Genomic DNA, 19,559 nt, shown 5'->3' with positions numbered 1-19,559 from the left:
CGTGGCTGCCTCTTATTGGTTGCTTCTAAAACGGATCTCCAGCTGTCCAACTACCTCATTTATTACTTCGGGTATAAATGAGTGATTGGTGTCCATTTTCATCCTCTAGATTTTTGGGTTCCTCTTTCACTTAACTTTTGTTCTATGCAAACTGACTGTCTTGATTAGCATTTTGTTTGGTCCAACGTTATTGCGCGTACTCCTTGTGGTTTACTTTGTTGAGTTGTCGCGATGTTTTTGGACCAGGCTTCATTCCAATTAAACGTCTTTGCCTGAATTAACTCTTTGACAATTTTTGCATTTCCAAGGTTTCTCTGGTTATTGATCCGTGGGCCCTTGTAGGTTTTTGGATAACCTCTTATTTGCAATTTTTCATTTTTCCAGGTGAGACTTTTCGCGATATCTTTTTCGCGAATCCACTATTGGGTAGCATTAAATTTGTTCTGGAAAAGTAACTAATCTTCTAACTAACATCCCAATCTCCTGACGCCAGTGTGATCTTTTCTTCCAACAGACCTCTTCCGTCAGACGCCAGACGGCGTTTGCGTTAGACCTATCTTTTCGACTGTGCGTGCGTGTTTCCCACGCGCCCACTTGCTCTGACAGCGTTAACATCCCGCGTGACGTGTTACTTTCTCATTGGCTGTCGATTAATTTGGAGACTTCCATTCTAACTTTAACTGCCTCTGGGGTTCAATATATATATATAGGATAACCTTTCGCTATTCTCTCCATCTTCCTCTTTCCTTTCTTTATTTCTCTCACACTTCTTCTCATACTTCTTAGTTTTAATGGCTTCATCATCGGCCGCCAAGAAGTCTACCAAGGGAAAAAGAAAGAAAAAGAGTGGTGAATCTTCTATCCGAGAAGTTGTTATCAAATGGCGTTGGTCTGACTATGAGACCATTGTTTCATCCTAACATATTTCTCCGGCTCGAGAGCCGGAATTTCCGTCTAGGGGTAGCACCGCCATGGATGCTCTTCCAGGAAAGCTTACTTTTTCTGAGTTTTTTGGGCATGGAAATTTTCGTCTTCCCATTACCACATTTAATCGTGAAATCCTATTTCACTATGGGTTGCATATTACCCAGATTCATCTACTGGGTATGATGCGTTTACGCCACTTTGAGTTCTGCTGCCGTAGTCTACGTATCACTCCCTCTGTTGACATGTTTATGGTGTTTTACAAGATGTATACCAAGGGTGGTTGGTATGGTTTTCTCCTTCGTGATAAGGATGTGACTTTTGTTGGGGTGGCTCCGTAGAGTCTTCATGAGTGGAAACAACGCTTCTTTTTTATCAGTGTCAGCGCCCTTCCTGTATCAATGACCTTCCGTGATCTGTCCATTCCCATTGATGACGATCCTCCACGTGACTTCCAAGATCAATCTTGGTATAAAACTCTTAGTGCACTGGAGAATCCTCTTTGTTATATTCAATAGTATGCTCTAGTCGCTGCTGGGATGAGTAGGATCTGGTCCCGGCCTCACAAGACTCCTATCTATGGCTGCGATGGTTTATGTGAGTGTTTTTTACTTTCCGCATGGTATTTACCTTTTCTGATTTTTATATTGTTACTTTTAGGCATGGGTAGTGTTATTAATTCGCTCTATGAGGATGAACCCGGGGTGACGACTTGGCGGGATCTGCTGGGGGAGACCCCTATTCTTGATGAAACTCGAGAGTACTTTGTGTTTTCGTTGGTTGGTGCTGAAGGTGCTGGTGAGCCGGCCTTAATCCTCGACCTTTAATTGCAATGGTTGCGGATGGTGTGTTGATGATCTTGTCAAGTAGTGAGGACTCTTGTCAAGTGTTGATGATCTTGTCAAGTAGTGAGGACTCTATGGACTCTCTGCGGATGGTGTGTGTTGCTTTTGACAGGTCCCGTGCCTCAAGAGTCTGTTGATCGCAGCAGTTCTCTTGGCAAGATGCCCCGCAAGAAGAATAATTGTCAAGATAGTCCCGTTGTTGAGCCTGTGCCACATGAATCTCCTTAGGTTGGTAATGTGAATGTTGAGCCTACTGTTTCTGAGTCTGTGAAACATGTTGAGGAACCTGCTGTCTCTTTGAATTTGCTTAATTTGGGTCTTCTTTCTCCCATCCGAAAGAAGGATAAACTCAGTGAGAAACTCGCGGAAAAATCCGCCTCGACTGCAGGTTTGACTCTTGGACTCTCTTACTCATTTATATTTCTTTTTCTTATTTTGTTTATTCATAGTTTCTTTGAAGAAAACCGATGATGGGCCGTCTGGTGGACCCAAGTTGAAAGAAAAAGTTGTTCGATCGCCTTCCCCGCCTCCTAGCGTTGAAGAGAGTCCTCTTCGCATGTTTCCTCGATCTCCTTCACTCTTGAGGGAGGCGAGGTTGAAAGAGAATGAGAATGAAATTGTTCAAGCCCTTGAAGCTATGAATCAGCGCCAGCCTACTGCTCCGCGTTCGAACTTTCAGGATACTTCCGCTGCCGGGTTGATCCTGTAGTCGGCGATGTCGGTATCGGTGAGCAAACTTGATGTGCTAAAAACAGTCAATTAAATATCAACTAAATTAAACAAGTAATAAAAACTAGACCTAAGACTCAACTACGCAAAACACTGGCAAGTGAACCGATCAATTGTACTAAAGCTAAGTGAGTCCGGAATATCGAACCCACAGGACTCTATAAATTACGTAAATTAACTAATTAGACTCGATTTATGACACGGCTATTTATTATTAATGTTTTAAGGGGGTTTTTAAACTAAGATTAAACTAAGAAAGTAAATGAACAAGTAAACTAGAAACAAGCAATAAATCACAAGATTGAAACCAATAAGTGAAGGAATCTACCTCGGTAAGAATCTCATGCATCAACAATCATCAAGCAATGGACAACTAACATGATATGGAAACTGATTTCTAAACATATTCATCTAACAAACCCTAAAGGACCCTTGATCTAATCAAACAAAATCTCAAAGAATAATTATTAGATTATCAAGCAATCAGTTGGATTGATTTCCTCAAAGTCATCAATTAGGGTTAATTAATAGTATCATAGGCAAGCAATCTCACGAAACACTAAACCCTAGATAACTTGATAAACTAAACACGACATCATGAACAAGGTTCAACACAATAACCAAGCACGAATATTATCACTAATCTAACCTAGAATGCGATTGACCAAGACACATGAACAACTCCTCACCTCAAAGCTATTGGAATTTAGCAGAACATTATAACCCTAACCAACTATCAACAAGCTTCTATGATTTAATAGGCCTATTCAATCAAAATAATCAAAACACCAAATAATGATTAAACATAATTCCTAAATCTAAAGAACAAAATCAAGAGATAAAAGATCTATGTAAGCAATAGTTAACAATCAATCAAGATAACAAACACTCATATGCATCATGAAAGCAAAATGAAGTCTTTACTATTAATATAACGAAACCATAATCAAAACAATCATCCAAAGCAAGAATCAAATCAAAACATGTTCATCAAACCTAGGTAGACATGAAGTCTAGCGTAGAATCATTTTTAAAAATAATCCCAAACAAAGAAAACAAAAGAGAATCATGATAAATAACAAAAACGGAGAAAGTAGAGCGATAAAACCCTTAAAACTCCTTCCTGGATTGATTGAATGAAAGCTTCTCGATCTCTAATGCAACCACCCTCCAAAAACCTTCAATCTCTTGCTCCTTCCCTTGGAAAATCGGCTGGAATCACTCCTCCCCTCGTCTAGGTTTATAATGATATGTTTATATAGTACGAGCTGGGCCTTAACTTGCGAAAATTGCTGAACAGAAGGTCTAGGCGTCGCGCGACCAGGCTTGTCCTCCCTGGCCGCGCGGCGCGGCGTGTATGGGGAGGTGGCACGAATTTTTTTTTTATTTCATTACTTAATCATGCTAAATCTTGTGTAATCTTTTTCCTTGAATTCTAAGCAACGATAGGAACCTTCTAGAACTTCTTTTCCTTAACTCGCAAGCCACTGTCTATATGAAAAAAAATCAAAACACTAAGTGAAGTAATCATATAACCATTGACGAGCAAAAATGAACATAAACTTCACATGAAATGATAGAAAGAATTAGGCTTTAACATGCAAGACACCAAAAGATCTGAAACACGATAAACATAGAATAAACTTGACTCTAAACCTAAATTAATAAAAGAAGAACAAAACACGAACTAAACCGAACTCAAAAACTTAAGTATACATAACTTTACAAGGGATTCGAGATGTATAAATAGATGTATATCAAGTGGCCTTGGTTATGGTGGCGGAAATGGCGGTCATGATGATGATGATGATGATGGAAGCGAGCGTCCTTTCATTGGACCTCTTCCTCGTGATGACTTGAGATTTTATGTTCCTTTCTGGGGCTCACCCCCATTAAATATTTCAAGACCTCGGTGTTTGCCAAGACTTTCTCGGTCATTGCTTTCCACCTGCAAAAGTTGTGTATCAACAAAGTCGCCCTCGGGGTAATCCGTATGATGATTACATCCGCGGAACTGTTCGCTCTCTGTCTGCGACTCATGAGATTGTTCATGAGTGGGTGGTAATGAAGGATGACTGGGTTGCTTTGAACGTTGATCGTTTGAAGTTGTTGCAAGATGCTGAGAATCACCGCCATGAGGCGCACACTGCTGAATGAAACTTGGCTACAGCCCGTCAAGATTTGGCTATTATTCAATCCGCGCATGGGGAGGCCATGAAATGTTGGGAAGAATCGTGAAAAAAATCGTTTGCAGGGTGCTCGGGATAAGCTGCAAAGGGTAGAGTCCGAGCTTGAGGTGTCGAAAGATTTGTTTGCCAAGCCACAAGAGCAGGCGGTGGACCATGAGGCCATCATTAAAAATAAAGACACTCTCATAGCTGATCTTACTCACTCTTTGTTGCCCGTGATGTTGTTGTTTAAGGTAAAAATGAAGAATTGGTTCGTGTATGAGCCGAGTTAGATGAATTGACGGCGGTTGTTGCCTTTAAGGATGCCCAGTTGTCATGTTTGGTTAAAGAGAATATGGTTCTCCAAGCCGTCGGGGATGGCCAATCGGATCAGCTCCTTATGAATTACCTTACCGTTCAGACCTTGCAGGCGGACCATAAGTGGCTGATGACCGACTTCGTCCACGAGGTATGTTAAACGTATTTTTCCCTATTTTTCTTAGGCTTTCTTTTTCATCTCTTCTTCCTTTCTTTCTTTCAAGATAGTTGACGTTGTCATGGATGGCCCCGAACTTACTGACTGCCTTGTGGAATTACTAGCTACTGCTCGCGAGTCTGGCCTTAAGGCGGTTTTTCAAGAGGCTCATCATCTCGCTGCTTCTGGCTGTCCACTTACCGACTTCCCTATGAGTGATATCGATTTTGAACAACGTTACAACAATCTGCAGTTGAATTATGAAAACTTGAACTTTATTGTGGTCGGGATGGTTACCAAGCTAGCTGAGAGACCCAATGGGTTCATTCAACATAAGGCTGCATTTACAGTGCTTGGCTGTCCTTTTGGTCATGGTGGAAGTAGCGGTGTTGGTGGTATGACGGTGAAGGTGATGGAGCGCATGAAGAGGAAGAGGCTATTGACTACGAGTGACCTCGTAGTTTAGTGTGTGTTGTGTTGGTAGGGTTGCAGACTCTAATGCTCCGATTTTTGCCCTTTTAATCGTTTGATGTATTTTCCAATGTTATGTAAGACTTTTGGTTGTGGGCTTAGATGTCTCGCGTGTTATTTTCCGTCTCACTGTCTTTTGTATGCGGACTTTATGTTCCGCTTGATAATGATAAAGTAATCCTTTTAGTTTATTGTCAGATATTTTCATGTTTTCTTTTCTGTTACGCGTTTACTATCAAACGTCATAAGAATATGCTTGAAAAGATAAATAATAAGAAAAGATTTCGTTAATCTTAAAACAAAAAGTGGTCCTTGGCCCGTTTAATACATGACCTCTATATTTCAGAAATAACACTTCCGCAGTTGCGCTGCGTTCCATGTCCTTGGGATTGGTGACCCATACAAATTTTCTAGGAAATATGCACCTTTGCCCAATATCTGGGAAATATCGTAAGGGCCTTTCCATTTTGGTGCCAATTTTCTTGGTGGTTCCGCGTTTGATGCTTCTCTGTCACGGAACACATATTCACCGATTTTAAACATGCTTGTTTTTACTATGCTATTGTAGTATTTTTCGAGTTGGCATTTGTATTTTCTTCTTTAATTGCTGCCAACTCTCTTCTTTCTTGGAGCAGGTCTAAATACAAGCACAGCTCAGATTCATTGTTTCTCTCGGCTAAGAGTACCATGGCGGAGGGGAGTCCTATTTCCGCCGGTATGATTGCCTTTGTGCCATAAATGAGGCTGAATGATGTTTCGCCATGACCTCGTCTCTTCAGCGTTCTGTATGCCCAAAGGACGTGTGGCAATTTGTCTACCCAGATTTCCCTTTTCTGCCCCAATCTTGCTTTTACCCCTTTCAAAATGGTGGTGTTGGCTCTTTCTACTTGGCCATTTCCTTGTGGATGTGCCACTGATGTGAATATTTGTATCACATGAAGTTATGCGAACCATTCCGGAAGGGTTTTGTCTACAAACTGGGTGCCATTATCGTTGACAATCGTTTGTGGTAGACCGAAACGACATATTATGAATTCCCAGATCAATTTCTTGACAACAGTTGTGCTGATCGAGGATAAGGGTTTTGCTTCGATCCACTTCGTGAAGTAATCAATTGCCACTATCAAGAATTTTACCCTTCTGGGCGCTTCAGGGAATGGATCCATTATGTCGATGGCCCATTTTTGGAATGACCACGCAGCGGACACTGGGATCTGGTTGTTCTTGGGTCTGAGGGAGTTTGGTGCATGTCGTTTCCATGGATCGCAATTTCTTAATTATGTTACGACGTCCATATGCATGCCTGGCTAGTAATAGACGGCGTTGGTGATCTTTGCCACAACCATTTGTGGTCCTGCATGCAACCCGCATATTGATGTGTGTATAATGAATACTCTTTCTAAGTAACTCACAACTAAGCTTTAAATTTATAAAACAAGACTCCTAAAGAAACCACGCAAAACCGGCAAGTGTACCGATCACTAATAGTATAGACCTAAGGAAGTCCGAGTATCGAACACAAGGACACGTGAAAACGTTTTTAATACTTAACCCTAACCAAGACTCACCTAAGAATATTTAAATGATTTTTAAGATAATTAACTACTTAGCCTAAATTACTTTAACTAAATTAATTAACTAGACTTAACTTAACTTAACTAAACACTCGATAAAACTTAGAGACTTAACTACAATCGGAGAAAAACGTCTGCCTAGGTAAGAATCATATTGAGGGTATAACAAGCTAATGGATTGAAGAATCTCACGATACCGGTTCCTAAGGATGACACAACTAAGGTTCACTTAAGGAAGCTAGATCACCTCTCGGTCTCACTAACAAACTCTAACTTACACTTAGTTGATTTTAAGAACAAACCGGGAAACGAATTGTTAAAGTGCTCTAATGTCGACTCTCCTCTCGGTCTCACCGACACACTACCCTAATGGAGACGAATACTACGCAACCAAGGATAGAGGAACAATTTAGTTTAACTTAAACTAGACCAACTAACCGCTCAAAAACCCAAACCCGACAAGAACCGAACCCGCTCTCGCGCGATCCTAATTCTAACAAGCAAAAGCTATGAGACGAGTTTACTTCCTATCACCTCTCGGTCTCTAAGAAGGTGTTCACCCGCTGATTATATTCAATTAATACACTCACTTAAACCCTACGGTTGATCACCCCGCAAACAAACCCTAAACACCAAGTAAAGAGTTCTAACAAGCAACAATCAATCAAAACTTATTCAATCAATCAAAGCAAGAGGTATATGAGTATAATTAATAAATTCACAGCCACTAAACACAACCTAATTCAATGTTAAACCAAACTTTTCATTAACAATTCAAGCCATGATGATCAACAATCCATAAAACTCATTAAAACCTAACAATATTCATCTAACCTAGTTAGAACTAACAAGTTTAGCCAATCATAATCAATGAACAGTAGATAAAATAGATATAAATGATTAACATGTTCATATAAATCTGATTACAAAAGGTTTGAATGCTTAAAAACCAAAAACGAACTCACAAACGTTAAAATAGTTAAAACCGACAGCCGAAGGATAAAAGATGTAACCGTAAGCTTGTCCTCCTTGGTTTCTCCTCTAGAGCATATATGGTGGCTGGAAAATATGTTATAAAATCGTTCATAGGGTATAAACCCTTTATATATGTGTTTAAACATCTCCTTCCAAATATAAAATAGGTTAAAACAAGCCTACTAGGCCCACTATAAGACAAAATAGATGTGGTAGCTGATTCTTGAACATTCTTGGCAGCCTTGTGACATGTTGGAATCTACCACATGCTTCTTGAATGGTATGACCAGGTCGCGTAGCTCTAACATGACATTTTCTGACGTTTTTCGACTTTCAGCTCGTTTGTCTTCGTTTTTGCGTACCGGCTTCATCCGAGCTCCGTTTTAGCTTATTCTTTTTTCATTTACTCGTTTTCTCGCTCTCTTCAACATGGGACCTATAATATACACAAACATTTAATTTCATGCAAGAAAAATTTATATTCGTTAACGTTTTACGCACAAAACAACCCAAAAACGGGATAAAAACGCTATGTGTTTTGCAACACATCACATATCCCCTCTTGTATTTCTCTTATCAAGTAAGTAGCGTCATCGGCATCTACGCAACAAAGAAGAGGCCCTAGGAATGATCTCGTATATAAAATTCCTTCTTTCATTTCGTATTGCAGGAATTTGTGCCTTATCTTCTGAGCTTTAACTTTTCCTTGTGATAAGAGGCCTTCTGTTAGGTATGCTTTAATGGGAGTCATCCACGACTCTTCAGCATTCTGTGTGATGCATACTTGACTTGGGGTGACTGATGGTTCCGCTAGTGTTTCTACTATGACCTCTTTCGCTAAGTGGTTGAAGCTGGTTGCTACTAATTTGCTTACCGCGTCGGTTAATTTGTTCTCACTTCGTTTAATGTGTTTCACTTTACATGACTTAAACTTTTGGATCAGTTGTCTAACTTGTTCCAGGTACGATGCCATGGCTTCATCTTTGGCTTCGTATGACCCGTTAACTTGGTTGGCTACGAGCATTGAGTCAATGTGTGCTTCTTCGTATTGTGCCCCAAATTTGTTAGCTATTCGCAAGCCAGCCAGGAATGCTTCATACTTCGCCTCGTTGTTTGAACTCTTGAAATCTAAGCGGATGGTGTACGTGAATTCCTGTTTTCTTGGGCTGATTAGCTTCAATTCAGCCCCAGACCCTTCATCGTTGGATGCACCATCAGTGAACAACAATGTTTTATTTTCGTCGATAGGCATGGTTGGTTTCTCTTCTGCTCTGCATTCCTCTTCATTTTCGGAAGGTATTTTCGCGATGAAGTCTGCCATGACTTGTCCTTTGATTGCTGTCATGGACCTGTATTGGATAGTGTGCTCTCCAAGTTCAATGGCCCACTTCGCCAATCGTCCAGACAATTCAGGCTTCTGGAGTACATTTTGGATTTTGTAGTTTGTCAACACATTGATTGTGTAGCCGTGGAAGTATCCGTGGAGACGTCTTGATGCATACACCAGTGCCATGACCAGTTTTTCCATGATGGAATATCTCGTTTATGCGTCGGTGAGGGTTCTGCTAACGTAATAGATTGGTGTTTGAATTTTATCTCGATCTACCATCAGTACTGCTCCCTTCGGCTTGGCTTATGCGGACAAGTATATAGTCAACTCCTCGTCCTTCCGCGATGCCGTCAATGTTGGAAATTCAATCGGATACGAAGGCTTGCTCTGCCTCTGGTGTCCACTTGAATTGTGATTTATGTAGGCAATTCCACAATGTAGATACGAACGGGAATGATTTCATTGCGTGATTCGCTAAGAGTCTGTTCATTGCTACCAGCCTCCCGTTGAGGGTTTAAACCTCTTTCAACGAATTTGGGGAACGCATAAGGGAAATCGCTTGCACTTTTTCGGGGTTAGCTTTGAACCCGTTTTTTGGGACGATTACTCCGAGGAACTTGCCTTCTTTCATTCCAAATAAGTATTTTCTAGGGTTCAGTTTCATGCTGATCTTCCGCAGCCTTTGGAACGTGTCTTCGATATCTCGCAACATTTGATCTTCTTCTAGGCTCTTGATTACCAAATCATCCATATACATTTCCAGGTTGTTCCCAATTTGTTCCCTGAACTGTTTGTTCACCAGGCGTTGATAAGTGGCTCCCGCGTTTTTTAACCCAAATGGCGTCAACTTGTAACATAATGTACCTTTGTCTGTGCGGAAAGTTGTTTTGTCTTGATCTTGTTCCGCCATGTGGATTTGGTGGTAACCTTTGTATGTCTCTAGGAAACAGTTGAAGAGATATGGAGCTACTGAATCAACTTTCAAGTCTATCTCGGGCATTGGGTAGCAATCTTTGGGGCATGCTTTGTTTAGATCTTTGTAATCGATACACATTCGCCACGCCCCTTTGCTCTTTGGTACCATTATGAGGTTTTTGACCCATGTTTGGTACATGATTTCCCTAATGATGCCCGCTTTTAATAATTCACTCACCTGATCATTCATTGCTTTTGTCTGTTTCGGCCCATCTTCCATCATTTTTGGACTACTGGTGTGAACGCTGGGTTGGCCTTCAGGGCGTGTTCCGCTATACTGCGCGGGACGCCAACCATATATGCGGATTGCCACGCGAACACATCCATGTTCCTTAGCAATAGCTGTTTCAGATGAGAGATTATGCTACTCAATAATGTTGGTCCGATGGTGATGGTTTGATCTGGGAACTTGGCGTTGAGCATCACTTTCGAGTTCATTGTTGTTTTTCGTCGTCTGCACCTTTTGGGGTTTTGACCCTTTTGCGACCAAACAGTTATTGTCCGGTCTCACCAGTGCAATCCTCGTCGGTGTCGGGATACCCATGATGCCATGCGCGGTGGATGGACTTGCATTGAAATCCCCAATCACTTCTCTTCCCAGGATCACATCGTGTTTGGACTTTACTTGCAGTACGAGGAACTCCACCTCTTCGGTTCTCGAGTGTTTTCCATCACTTAGTGTTACCGGGAACTTTAGTTGTCCCAGCGGATGTGTTACTTCGTTTGAGAACCCTTAGATAGCTGCGTCGACCGGTTCTAGCCTTACTTTGTCTTCCGCGTCTAATTGATCGAAACACGATTGGTACATAATATCTAACGTACTTCCTTGGTTGATAAATGCATAGGTGCTTCGATAATGTCCTATCAACGCGGTGAAAATCAGTGGTTGCTTCAGGCATGGCCCTCCCTTTACTCGTGGGATTATGACCGGCTCTTCTTTCCAGGCTTCACTACTAGGTGTTTGCCTTCTTGCACTCTTGTTCCGCCTGCCTTGTATCATATGTGTGTTCAGATTTGTTATCTGTTTTATCGGGGACCATAGTCTTTTGTTGGGCACAGGTTTCTAGCATGCTTCTTTGCCTCTAAGGCCATGTGTTCGAGTTTCCCGGATTTCACCGCATTTTCGATCTCGTCATTCAGATTTGTGCAATCGTCTGTATTGTGGCCGATGTCCTCATGAAATTTAAAATACTTCGATTTATCTAAATGTTTTCTCTTGAAGATCGGCTTCAGTGTCCGGAAGTCGACGTTTTCCGTCGCCAATATCTGGGCCGGAGTTTTCTCCAGTGGGGTCTATTCTCTGGTCTTATATCCTTGACTTTTTTTCTCCTATTAGCAGCCAAGGAACTAGTATTTGAGCTAATGTGTCTGCCGAGGGTTGGATTCTAGACCATATTAACTCACGTTTCTACTTGTTGTTCTTGAAAGTTCTCGGCTCGTTTCTGTTATTTGCCCTGGGGTGTCCTTGTCCACATAAGGATTTTTCGGTGTCCGCGTATACTTTGGCTGCTTTCATGAGTTCACTCCATGATTTTGGCATGCCATCTTTCCCTGATAGGCACCGGATAAAGTCTTCGCTCCGCACTCCTTGGCGGAAGCCTGCCCTCATCATATCCTCACTCACTCTTCTGATCTTGAGACCTTTTGTGTTGAACCGCCTGATAAAATCTTCGACGGATTCATTATCTCGGCGGAACACGGTCAGTATGTCGGCGGGATCGCGGTTGTGCATTCACTATTGGCTAAAATGAAGGGAGAATTTAGCTACCAAATCTTGGAAGCTCGTGATTTGGCCTTCTGGGAGCCTCTCAAACCATTCCCTAGCTGCACCGTGAAGAGTTAGCGCAAACATATGGCACCAAACGAGCAATGTCCACCCAGCTACTCCTCCGGCCGATATAAAGCTTTTGCAAGTGATCACTTGGATCGGTCATCCCATCGTACTTTCCCACTGCGGATGGCTGCTTCGAGTTAGAAGGAAACAGAGCCTCTGCTATCTTTTGTACAAATTTCGACATTTCCGCAAAAAGCTTTTGGCCTGTAAGGTTTTGAAAAATCTACGTCCATGTCGGATTAATAATTCAAATGTTTCTTCCCCCGCGGTTGATCTTTTGGTCAGGGGCTTTCCCCATCGCTTCCACTCCTTGTTTCCGAGCTTTTCCCGCACAAGTTCCTTGACCTAGCCACCCGACTCTGGTTAGGGGACCTTTCTTGGCTTATCCCTTGTTTCCTATGTTGGTGTTTATGGCTTTCCTATCTTTCGTGCTCTCTGCGGCGAGGGTGTCTCTCATCATCGGACGACTCTGCATCATCTCTTGAGAACATGATGGCACGCGGGGCTATGCTTTTCACCGATTTCCTCACCTATTTCTCCAATTTTTTCTCGTACTCTCTGTTGACCCTTTCTTGTTCCCTCTTTAACCACATCATTGGGTCTTCTTCCTCATCATCTGTTACAAACAGGCTTTTTTGACCATCATCGAGTGTTTCTGCGAATCTGAATGGCGCGTCTTATTGAGGGCGTTCCACTTCCACATATTCTTCTCTTTGTCCCGAATTTCCTTCCGATGTCCCATCTAGGTTGGTCCCTGCACGGTTGGAGGACTATGGTGTTCCCGGTGGAGGTCCGCGAGAACTCATAGTTTTGAGTTCTCTTTACATTTGCAGCCGACACGGATGGCCCCAGAGAAGAAACACTAAATCTAACCCAATAAGATTAGGCCCAATACTTCATCCAGGGATTAACCAAAAAATCAAACCAAGATGATGAGCTTAATCTATCTCTTAACCCATTATCTCCACATAAGTAAGAGTAAGCCCTAACAAAATGTACACTTGTAAAACGAACACCGTGAGCTCGTTACGAGAAGGGGAATTGGGGGGTCTTCTCGTAACCACCCTCCGACATGAGATCAGTATGGTAAGTGGTCTGAATATATTTAAAGTAGTGAGAGAGCTTAGAAGTTGGAATCCTTTTTACCGTTACACTATCATTTGTATTTATAGTCGAAAGGGGGAGAAGGTTGGGATAGCTATCCCACCAATGGAAGCTTCTCCCGTTATGGTTGAGCATGACGGCTCGTCCTGATTGGTTGGACAGTCTGGCCAATGGTATTCTTTCTTTTGGTGGAGGTACAGCGCTGGCCCATTTTCATTGGTCCACCGTGCGTCCATGTAGAGTTTTGTACCATGCGACACTTCCGTCGTTTTCTCCTTTGGTACGATTGCGGCGTTGACCGATTCTCATTGGTCCATCGTGCGCCCATATGGCAGTTAGTACAACGCAATGGTACTCCACCATGTGTCCTACCTGTGGCAGCACTTCCGTTGTTCTTTCCTGCTTCGTGTGGTTATAGTTTAGTCACACAACCTCCCCTTGCTTGATTTAATTAGGTTATAATTACACATTCAATTAACATATGATTTATTTAACTAGCATGATAACCTAATTAATCGTGTTAACAATGTTATTTCATAATTAAAACTAAAGAAATGGATCATAGCTTATATCTCATCATTTCTAAGTACAATATAAAGATCCATATTTATCTTGAATAAGTTATCAAAGTATTATTTTTACCTAGTCTCCAAGAACATGAGTGAATCATGAATGATTTTTAATCATCAACATTGATTTGTTGAGTTAAGGTGATAAAACATTTTTCATCAAAGGATATTTGCAAAACAACCATGTACTTTACTAAACTAAATCACATATTTAATATAATCATCAAGTAAAAACAAAGCTTCTTCATAGAAATTAGATGGTAAATGGAGTTTAGCTCATAATGAGCATGGTTATGAACATTAAAAGAGGTGAAGATAACAAACACATGATCAAACTAGAACAATCTAACCAAATGTGGATGAATATTCCTTTTTCAATGGTGATGGATTATGATGAAGATGGATGACGGTGATGATAACCTCCAAGCCTTCAAACTCTCCACAAGATCTTCAATATGAGTGTAAAGTGGGTGTTTTTATAAGAGAAACTCGTATAAAAGTTTTCTTTAAGCACACCAAATGAGTGCAACATGCTCCTATATTTATAGGCTGTCTGGGAACCAGGCACGGCCCCGTGCCTTAGGAGGCACGCCCCCGTGTCCATCTGTCCTCTCGCATTTAATGCTCTGTCAGATCGTACATGATGACTCACCACGGGAGCGTGCTTCATGAGGCACTGCCTCATGTTTTTGGTGATTTGTTATATTTCTTTTGTCTTTTCTGAAAGGTGACCACGGCCCCATGCTTACCGGGGCACGACCGCGTGTCCAGTTGTCCTGTATTTTGTATTTTCTTACAGATTCTTGTCTTTTCTTGCACAAGAAAGCATGGGGGCATGTTCCATGGAACATGGGGGCGTGTTTCAGTGTATTCTTGGGTTTTCTTTGATTTTTCTTTCGCTTTTTGTTCGTTTCTTTGTTTGAGGCTTGGGTTTACCTGAAAATATATTTTAACATGATAAGTAGTTATTTGAACTATATTATTTGATAGAAGTTGCAATTTTTAGAGATTATTTGATGCTAAAAAGATGTATAATTTTATATACGTCAAACATCCCCACACTTGAACCTTGCTTGTCCTCAAGCAAACTATTTATAGATGTTCCCTAAAAATAGCAAGTTAGGACCATAGCTTAAACATCTCCAAAAGAGTTCTAAGAAAATGGGAACAAAATAACCAACCTTAAATCATAGGAATATATGTAGTGACAAATAAAAAAGATGATTTGTTTTTATGAGCTTCTGTTTATGCAAAACGTCACGTTCTCACAATTTTCACTCATACTCGGTTTTATATCTGATCATACTTGTGATGTATGTATGTGAACACTCTTAGAAAATGTGACATGTGATAAATAAGTTTGTAACAAGTTCAAATCTCCACCTTTGTGAAGGGTTGCATAGATCAGAAGGTAATATAGGTTGGTTTTGTAGTGATTTGGTACTTTGTGGTGGTTCAAGGGTTTAGGTTAACGAGGATGGTAAATAAAACTTCTGCTGATTGTCGGGAGTCTTAAGATGTCTTCAATGGTTAGCTCATTTCTCTCTATTTCTAAAAAAAACTATTTTTATTTTTATTTTATTTTAGATTTTTTCACAGACCTAGTGAATCTTTTAAGGTCAGATCGTCAAGACCAGTTTTATCGAGGATGTGAATCAGTTCTTCCTCAATCCTCCTCTGAACATAATTCCCAACTCTAGTGGATTGTTCGGCTTTGAGCATAATTTCCCCCACCCTCATTAGTTCGGTATATTCATTTGAGACTGAGTTTGACTTTTTCTACATCTTCCTTAGGTGGAATAGTTTCCGCATCCTAAGCATTGTTCGTATCTTTTTGTTATTCTTTTCATTGCGCTTTTGGAAACTCCACAAAATGGTGGCCTTTTTTCGTCTTGGCGCCACTTTTTCTCACCTCATTGCTAAAGAGAAAAATTCTATCCCTATGTTTTGGAGGCAACCTAGGTTATGAGAAATGTATGTAGCAAAGGAATTTGAAATCGAAAGAATGCATTTCCAGTTATTTAGGGTCTGCCCGTGAAAGACCAGTGTTGAATTTTACCGGTGAGAGAGATACAGTGATAAGATTTTTTTATAAGGTTTTTGGGTTTTGTAATTTGGAGAATGGTTTGAGGGAATTGTGATAATTTTACCTTCTTTCTTATACAACGCTTCGTGCGGTCTTGAAAAGAATACTTGCGACAAGTTCTAAATCACACGAAATATATGACTCACTCAATGCTTCCGAAAAATACTTATATGGCATGAGGTTTATCTCACAGTAACGGAGGAATTGCATATAAACGCCATATTTTGCATAAATTTATTCTTAATATTACAAAACTTCTTTTTTACCTTTTCACTTTTTTTTTCTGAATATAGTAGATATTTAGTTGGTTATTTGCAAAAAAATTTCTTGGATTTTTATTTGGTTTTGTCATAAAAATATTCTTTGTTTGCTACAAAAATGTTGTTATTAGAGAATCTTATAATTAGTTGAGTAAGCAATTTGTCAAGTATTTCCCCACACCACACTTGAATCTCACATTGTCCTCAATGTGAAAAGATTCATAAAAAGATTCATAATAAGATTCATATGAAGTATGATGGTTAAAATGGAAAGGAACTTCCTTACAGGCTAAGGAAATGCCGACAGAGCGTCCCCTGTTATTCGTCCGTTTTCCTGTAGTGTACCTAGATAATAAAGACTGCACACAACCAACAAACAACCAAAGGATAATACTATTGAAAAATGGGTATCCATGCCCACACGGGCTAAATAAGCCCATAGTCAATGTCTCGGCACCCCCGGACATAATAAGTAGCAAACAAACAAACAACCAAATAGAAATTTTCTCAAACAAACATGATAATAATAATAATATAATAATAATAAAATAATAATAATAATAATGTCAGTAAGTATTACCACCCATGCCCATGCCCATGCTCATACCAGACCTACCATCGCTGATGCTCGTCAGTTACCAGGGTGCTCCAAGTCAAAGGGTCCCCATTGCCGATCCATGCGCTCACCCAACTGATGAATCTCTCGCCTCGTCTCTGCAGCACGCTGTACGTCGAATGCAGCAATCTGCTCTGATAACCTATCAAAAGAAGCGGTAGTGTGAGTCTGGAACTGGTCAATGAGCCCGTATAGCCCCTTGAAAGAGTATTGGCTATGATATGACGAGCTGGGGCCGGCTCCAAATGGTAATAGGCTACCCTGCTGAGAGTAAGTGCGGCGGCGGGTCTGTTGTGGTGGTGATCCGGTCCTCCTCTCAGGTATGTCCTGGATGGTCATATAAGCGGGGTCCTCAGGATCCCAGACTTGGTTGAGGGCATCCTGAAACCTCCACTTTTGTGGGTTTCTTTCTATCTGTTGGACCATTTGCATACTAATACAAAGGTTAGGATCGAGTGGGATTGGGCTCGGGCTGAGTGTTCCTTCTCTGTCTGCACCATAAGCTTTGTAGAGCTTATATATCCAAGCGCCTCCAAAGATCGGGGTATTTGGGCTCTTTGCATTTGCATTTGTTCTAAACATTTGACAGAATAGGTATGTATTGTTGCATGGTACCTGATTCTTAAGGCAATAGAGTGCCCACAAATCCCTCAATCCTACGAACCCCTCACTCTGGCCACGCTAAGTAGGCGGTGAATGTACCGCATCAGTGGGTCTCATAAGGCGGTGCTCTTGGTGCTTCTTGCACAATAATGCTCATCTCCATAACTCAATTATTCCCATGCTTGTATTCTGGTGTTTTCGGGTTCATTTGATTCATCTCCATCCTCATTTGCAAAAGTTTCCCCCGCCTCATACCATAGGGGAAAATCGATTTCATCGGTCATGTAAATGCCCAAAACAATCCCGAACTGCATGATCGACGTATTATACCATTCCCCACCGATTCTGAACTCAATAGCCCCTTCATCCCACATGGATAAATCTTTTGTGTTTATCGAAAATGAGGCCAAGAATTCTTTAGTAAATTCGGTCACTGTTTAGCCTTTCTGGTTGAGAACACGTGCCCATGCCCCTTTGACAAGCCCTTTGTACGTTCTCCATTGGTTTACCTTCTTCAACGTATCGGCACATGCGTAGAAGTTTGGCTCGGGGAATCGGTTGTTCAAGTAGGTTAATCATTGTTGGGTGATCCTATCTCGCATTATATTCTCGGAGAAGAACAAGAAAGCATGTTCCTCATCCCCATATTCAGCCATCTGCAGTTGTAGAACAATATTAGGCAAATAATCACAAAATTTGACTGAAAATGTGGAATAGAGAGCAAAGCACGGCCTCGTGCCCTATGAGGCACGACCTCATGCTTATATGGTTTTGGCAGTTTTGACCATTGTGACCAATTCTAACTTTTGGTTGACCTGCAATTGACCAAGGGGCGTGTTTTGCATAAACACAGCCCGTTTTTTTAATCCGATTTTTGCAAATGTTAAGATTCGAACTTGTAATTCAATCTGGTTCTTAAATAAATATCATCCGGGTTCGATTTTCATGGTATGGGTTGTTCAATACCCGAACCCGAATGATTTTCTTCAAAAACTCTTGCAATCCTAAGTTATAATCGGGTTAAACCTATTAAACAAATCAAAAACCCTAGATTAAGCATTATTCTTTCCGGGTTTTGACCCGATTCAACAACAATTGGTATGAATTTTGGATTTTAGATCCGATTAAGACCTAAATTATAGAATCATCAAATTTACATACATTTTGTTTGGAATCGAAGGTTTGAAGCAAAGATTGGAATAAATGGTGTTTGTTCGTAGGTTTTCGGATGGAGGCGGAATGTGTTTTAGGGTTACGTTATGAGGAAGTCGGTGTTTTTATTCAAAATCCGTAACTGTACTGTAGGTTGGGGCACGGCCCCGTGCTTGGTGAAGCACGACCCCGTGCTGCGTGTAACAGTTAGGTTCTTTAATTAATTGTTTAACTTCACGAGCTGGGTTGTTTTTAACTGATTTTTTTTCTTTGAAGATTAAGGTTATAAAATCCTAAGAAATTTCATTAACTTCCAATCATTACACCGAAAATAAAACAACATGAACCGAGAAACATAAGAACTAACTTAAACGAGAACACATCCTATGAAAACAAGACAAGGCTTATCCTACTTGAAACTACTAACGACCACCATTCACGAACATGTCTTGAATGTGTGGTGGGGCTCTCTTGGCTTCCAAGAGCTCGAAAAGCTTTTTGTCGAGCTTTCCGATTTCTCGGTTAAGGAAGTTGAGCTTGTAATCCACATCTTTGTTGTGACTTTCAACAATGTGGAAATTCTCAAACCTCAGTAGTTCGGCCTTGTTTGTCAACTCGATCAAGCGAGCCTCCGCTTGAATGTTGCTCTCGACTTGGTATCTCACTATACTTTGAAGCCTCATGATTTCTTCTTCAAGGTGTGAAGAAGCTTCACCATTTTTGAATTTCCTCATTGGTTTCCACTCCATTCTTTTGTTATCCATTTCAGGAATTTTTAGTTTGGTATGAATGGAATTGTGAGGATGACATGTAATATATAGAGACTGAAACGTCGAGCACCGTCCCCGTGCTTAGTGAAGCACGACCCC

General features: G+C 40.9%; 1 protein-coding gene across 1 annotated transcript; it reads right to left on the bottom strand.

Moving 5' to 3' along the window:
* Positions 1–8,690: 8,690 nt before the first annotated feature.
* LOC143589375 (uncharacterized) lies at positions 8,691–9,689 on the bottom strand. Its single transcript, XM_077070151.1, has one exon. The coding sequence runs from the start codon at positions 9,687–9,689 to the stop codon at positions 8,691–8,693; it is 999 nt and encodes a 332-aa protein (XP_076926266.1).
* Between the last annotated feature and the right edge of the window lie 9,870 nt (positions 9,690–19,559).

Source organism: Bidens hawaiensis, unplaced genomic scaffold, assembly GCF_021521415.1.
Source record: "Bidens hawaiensis isolate Kalapana, Puna unplaced genomic scaffold, B.hawaiensis_p1.1 tig00037431_1, whole genome shotgun sequence".
Classification (NCBI taxonomy): domain Eukaryota; kingdom Viridiplantae; phylum Streptophyta; class Magnoliopsida; order Asterales; family Asteraceae; genus Bidens; species Bidens hawaiensis.
The sequence above is the reverse complement of the archived record's forward strand: the minus strand, read 5'-3'. Positions and strand labels throughout refer to the sequence as shown.

Excerpts from the sequence above, each read along its gene's own strand:
- LOC143589375 (XM_077070151.1), bottom strand. The coding sequence starts at position 9,689 with ATGGAAAAACTGGTCATGGCACTGGTGTATGCATCAAGACGTCTCCAC.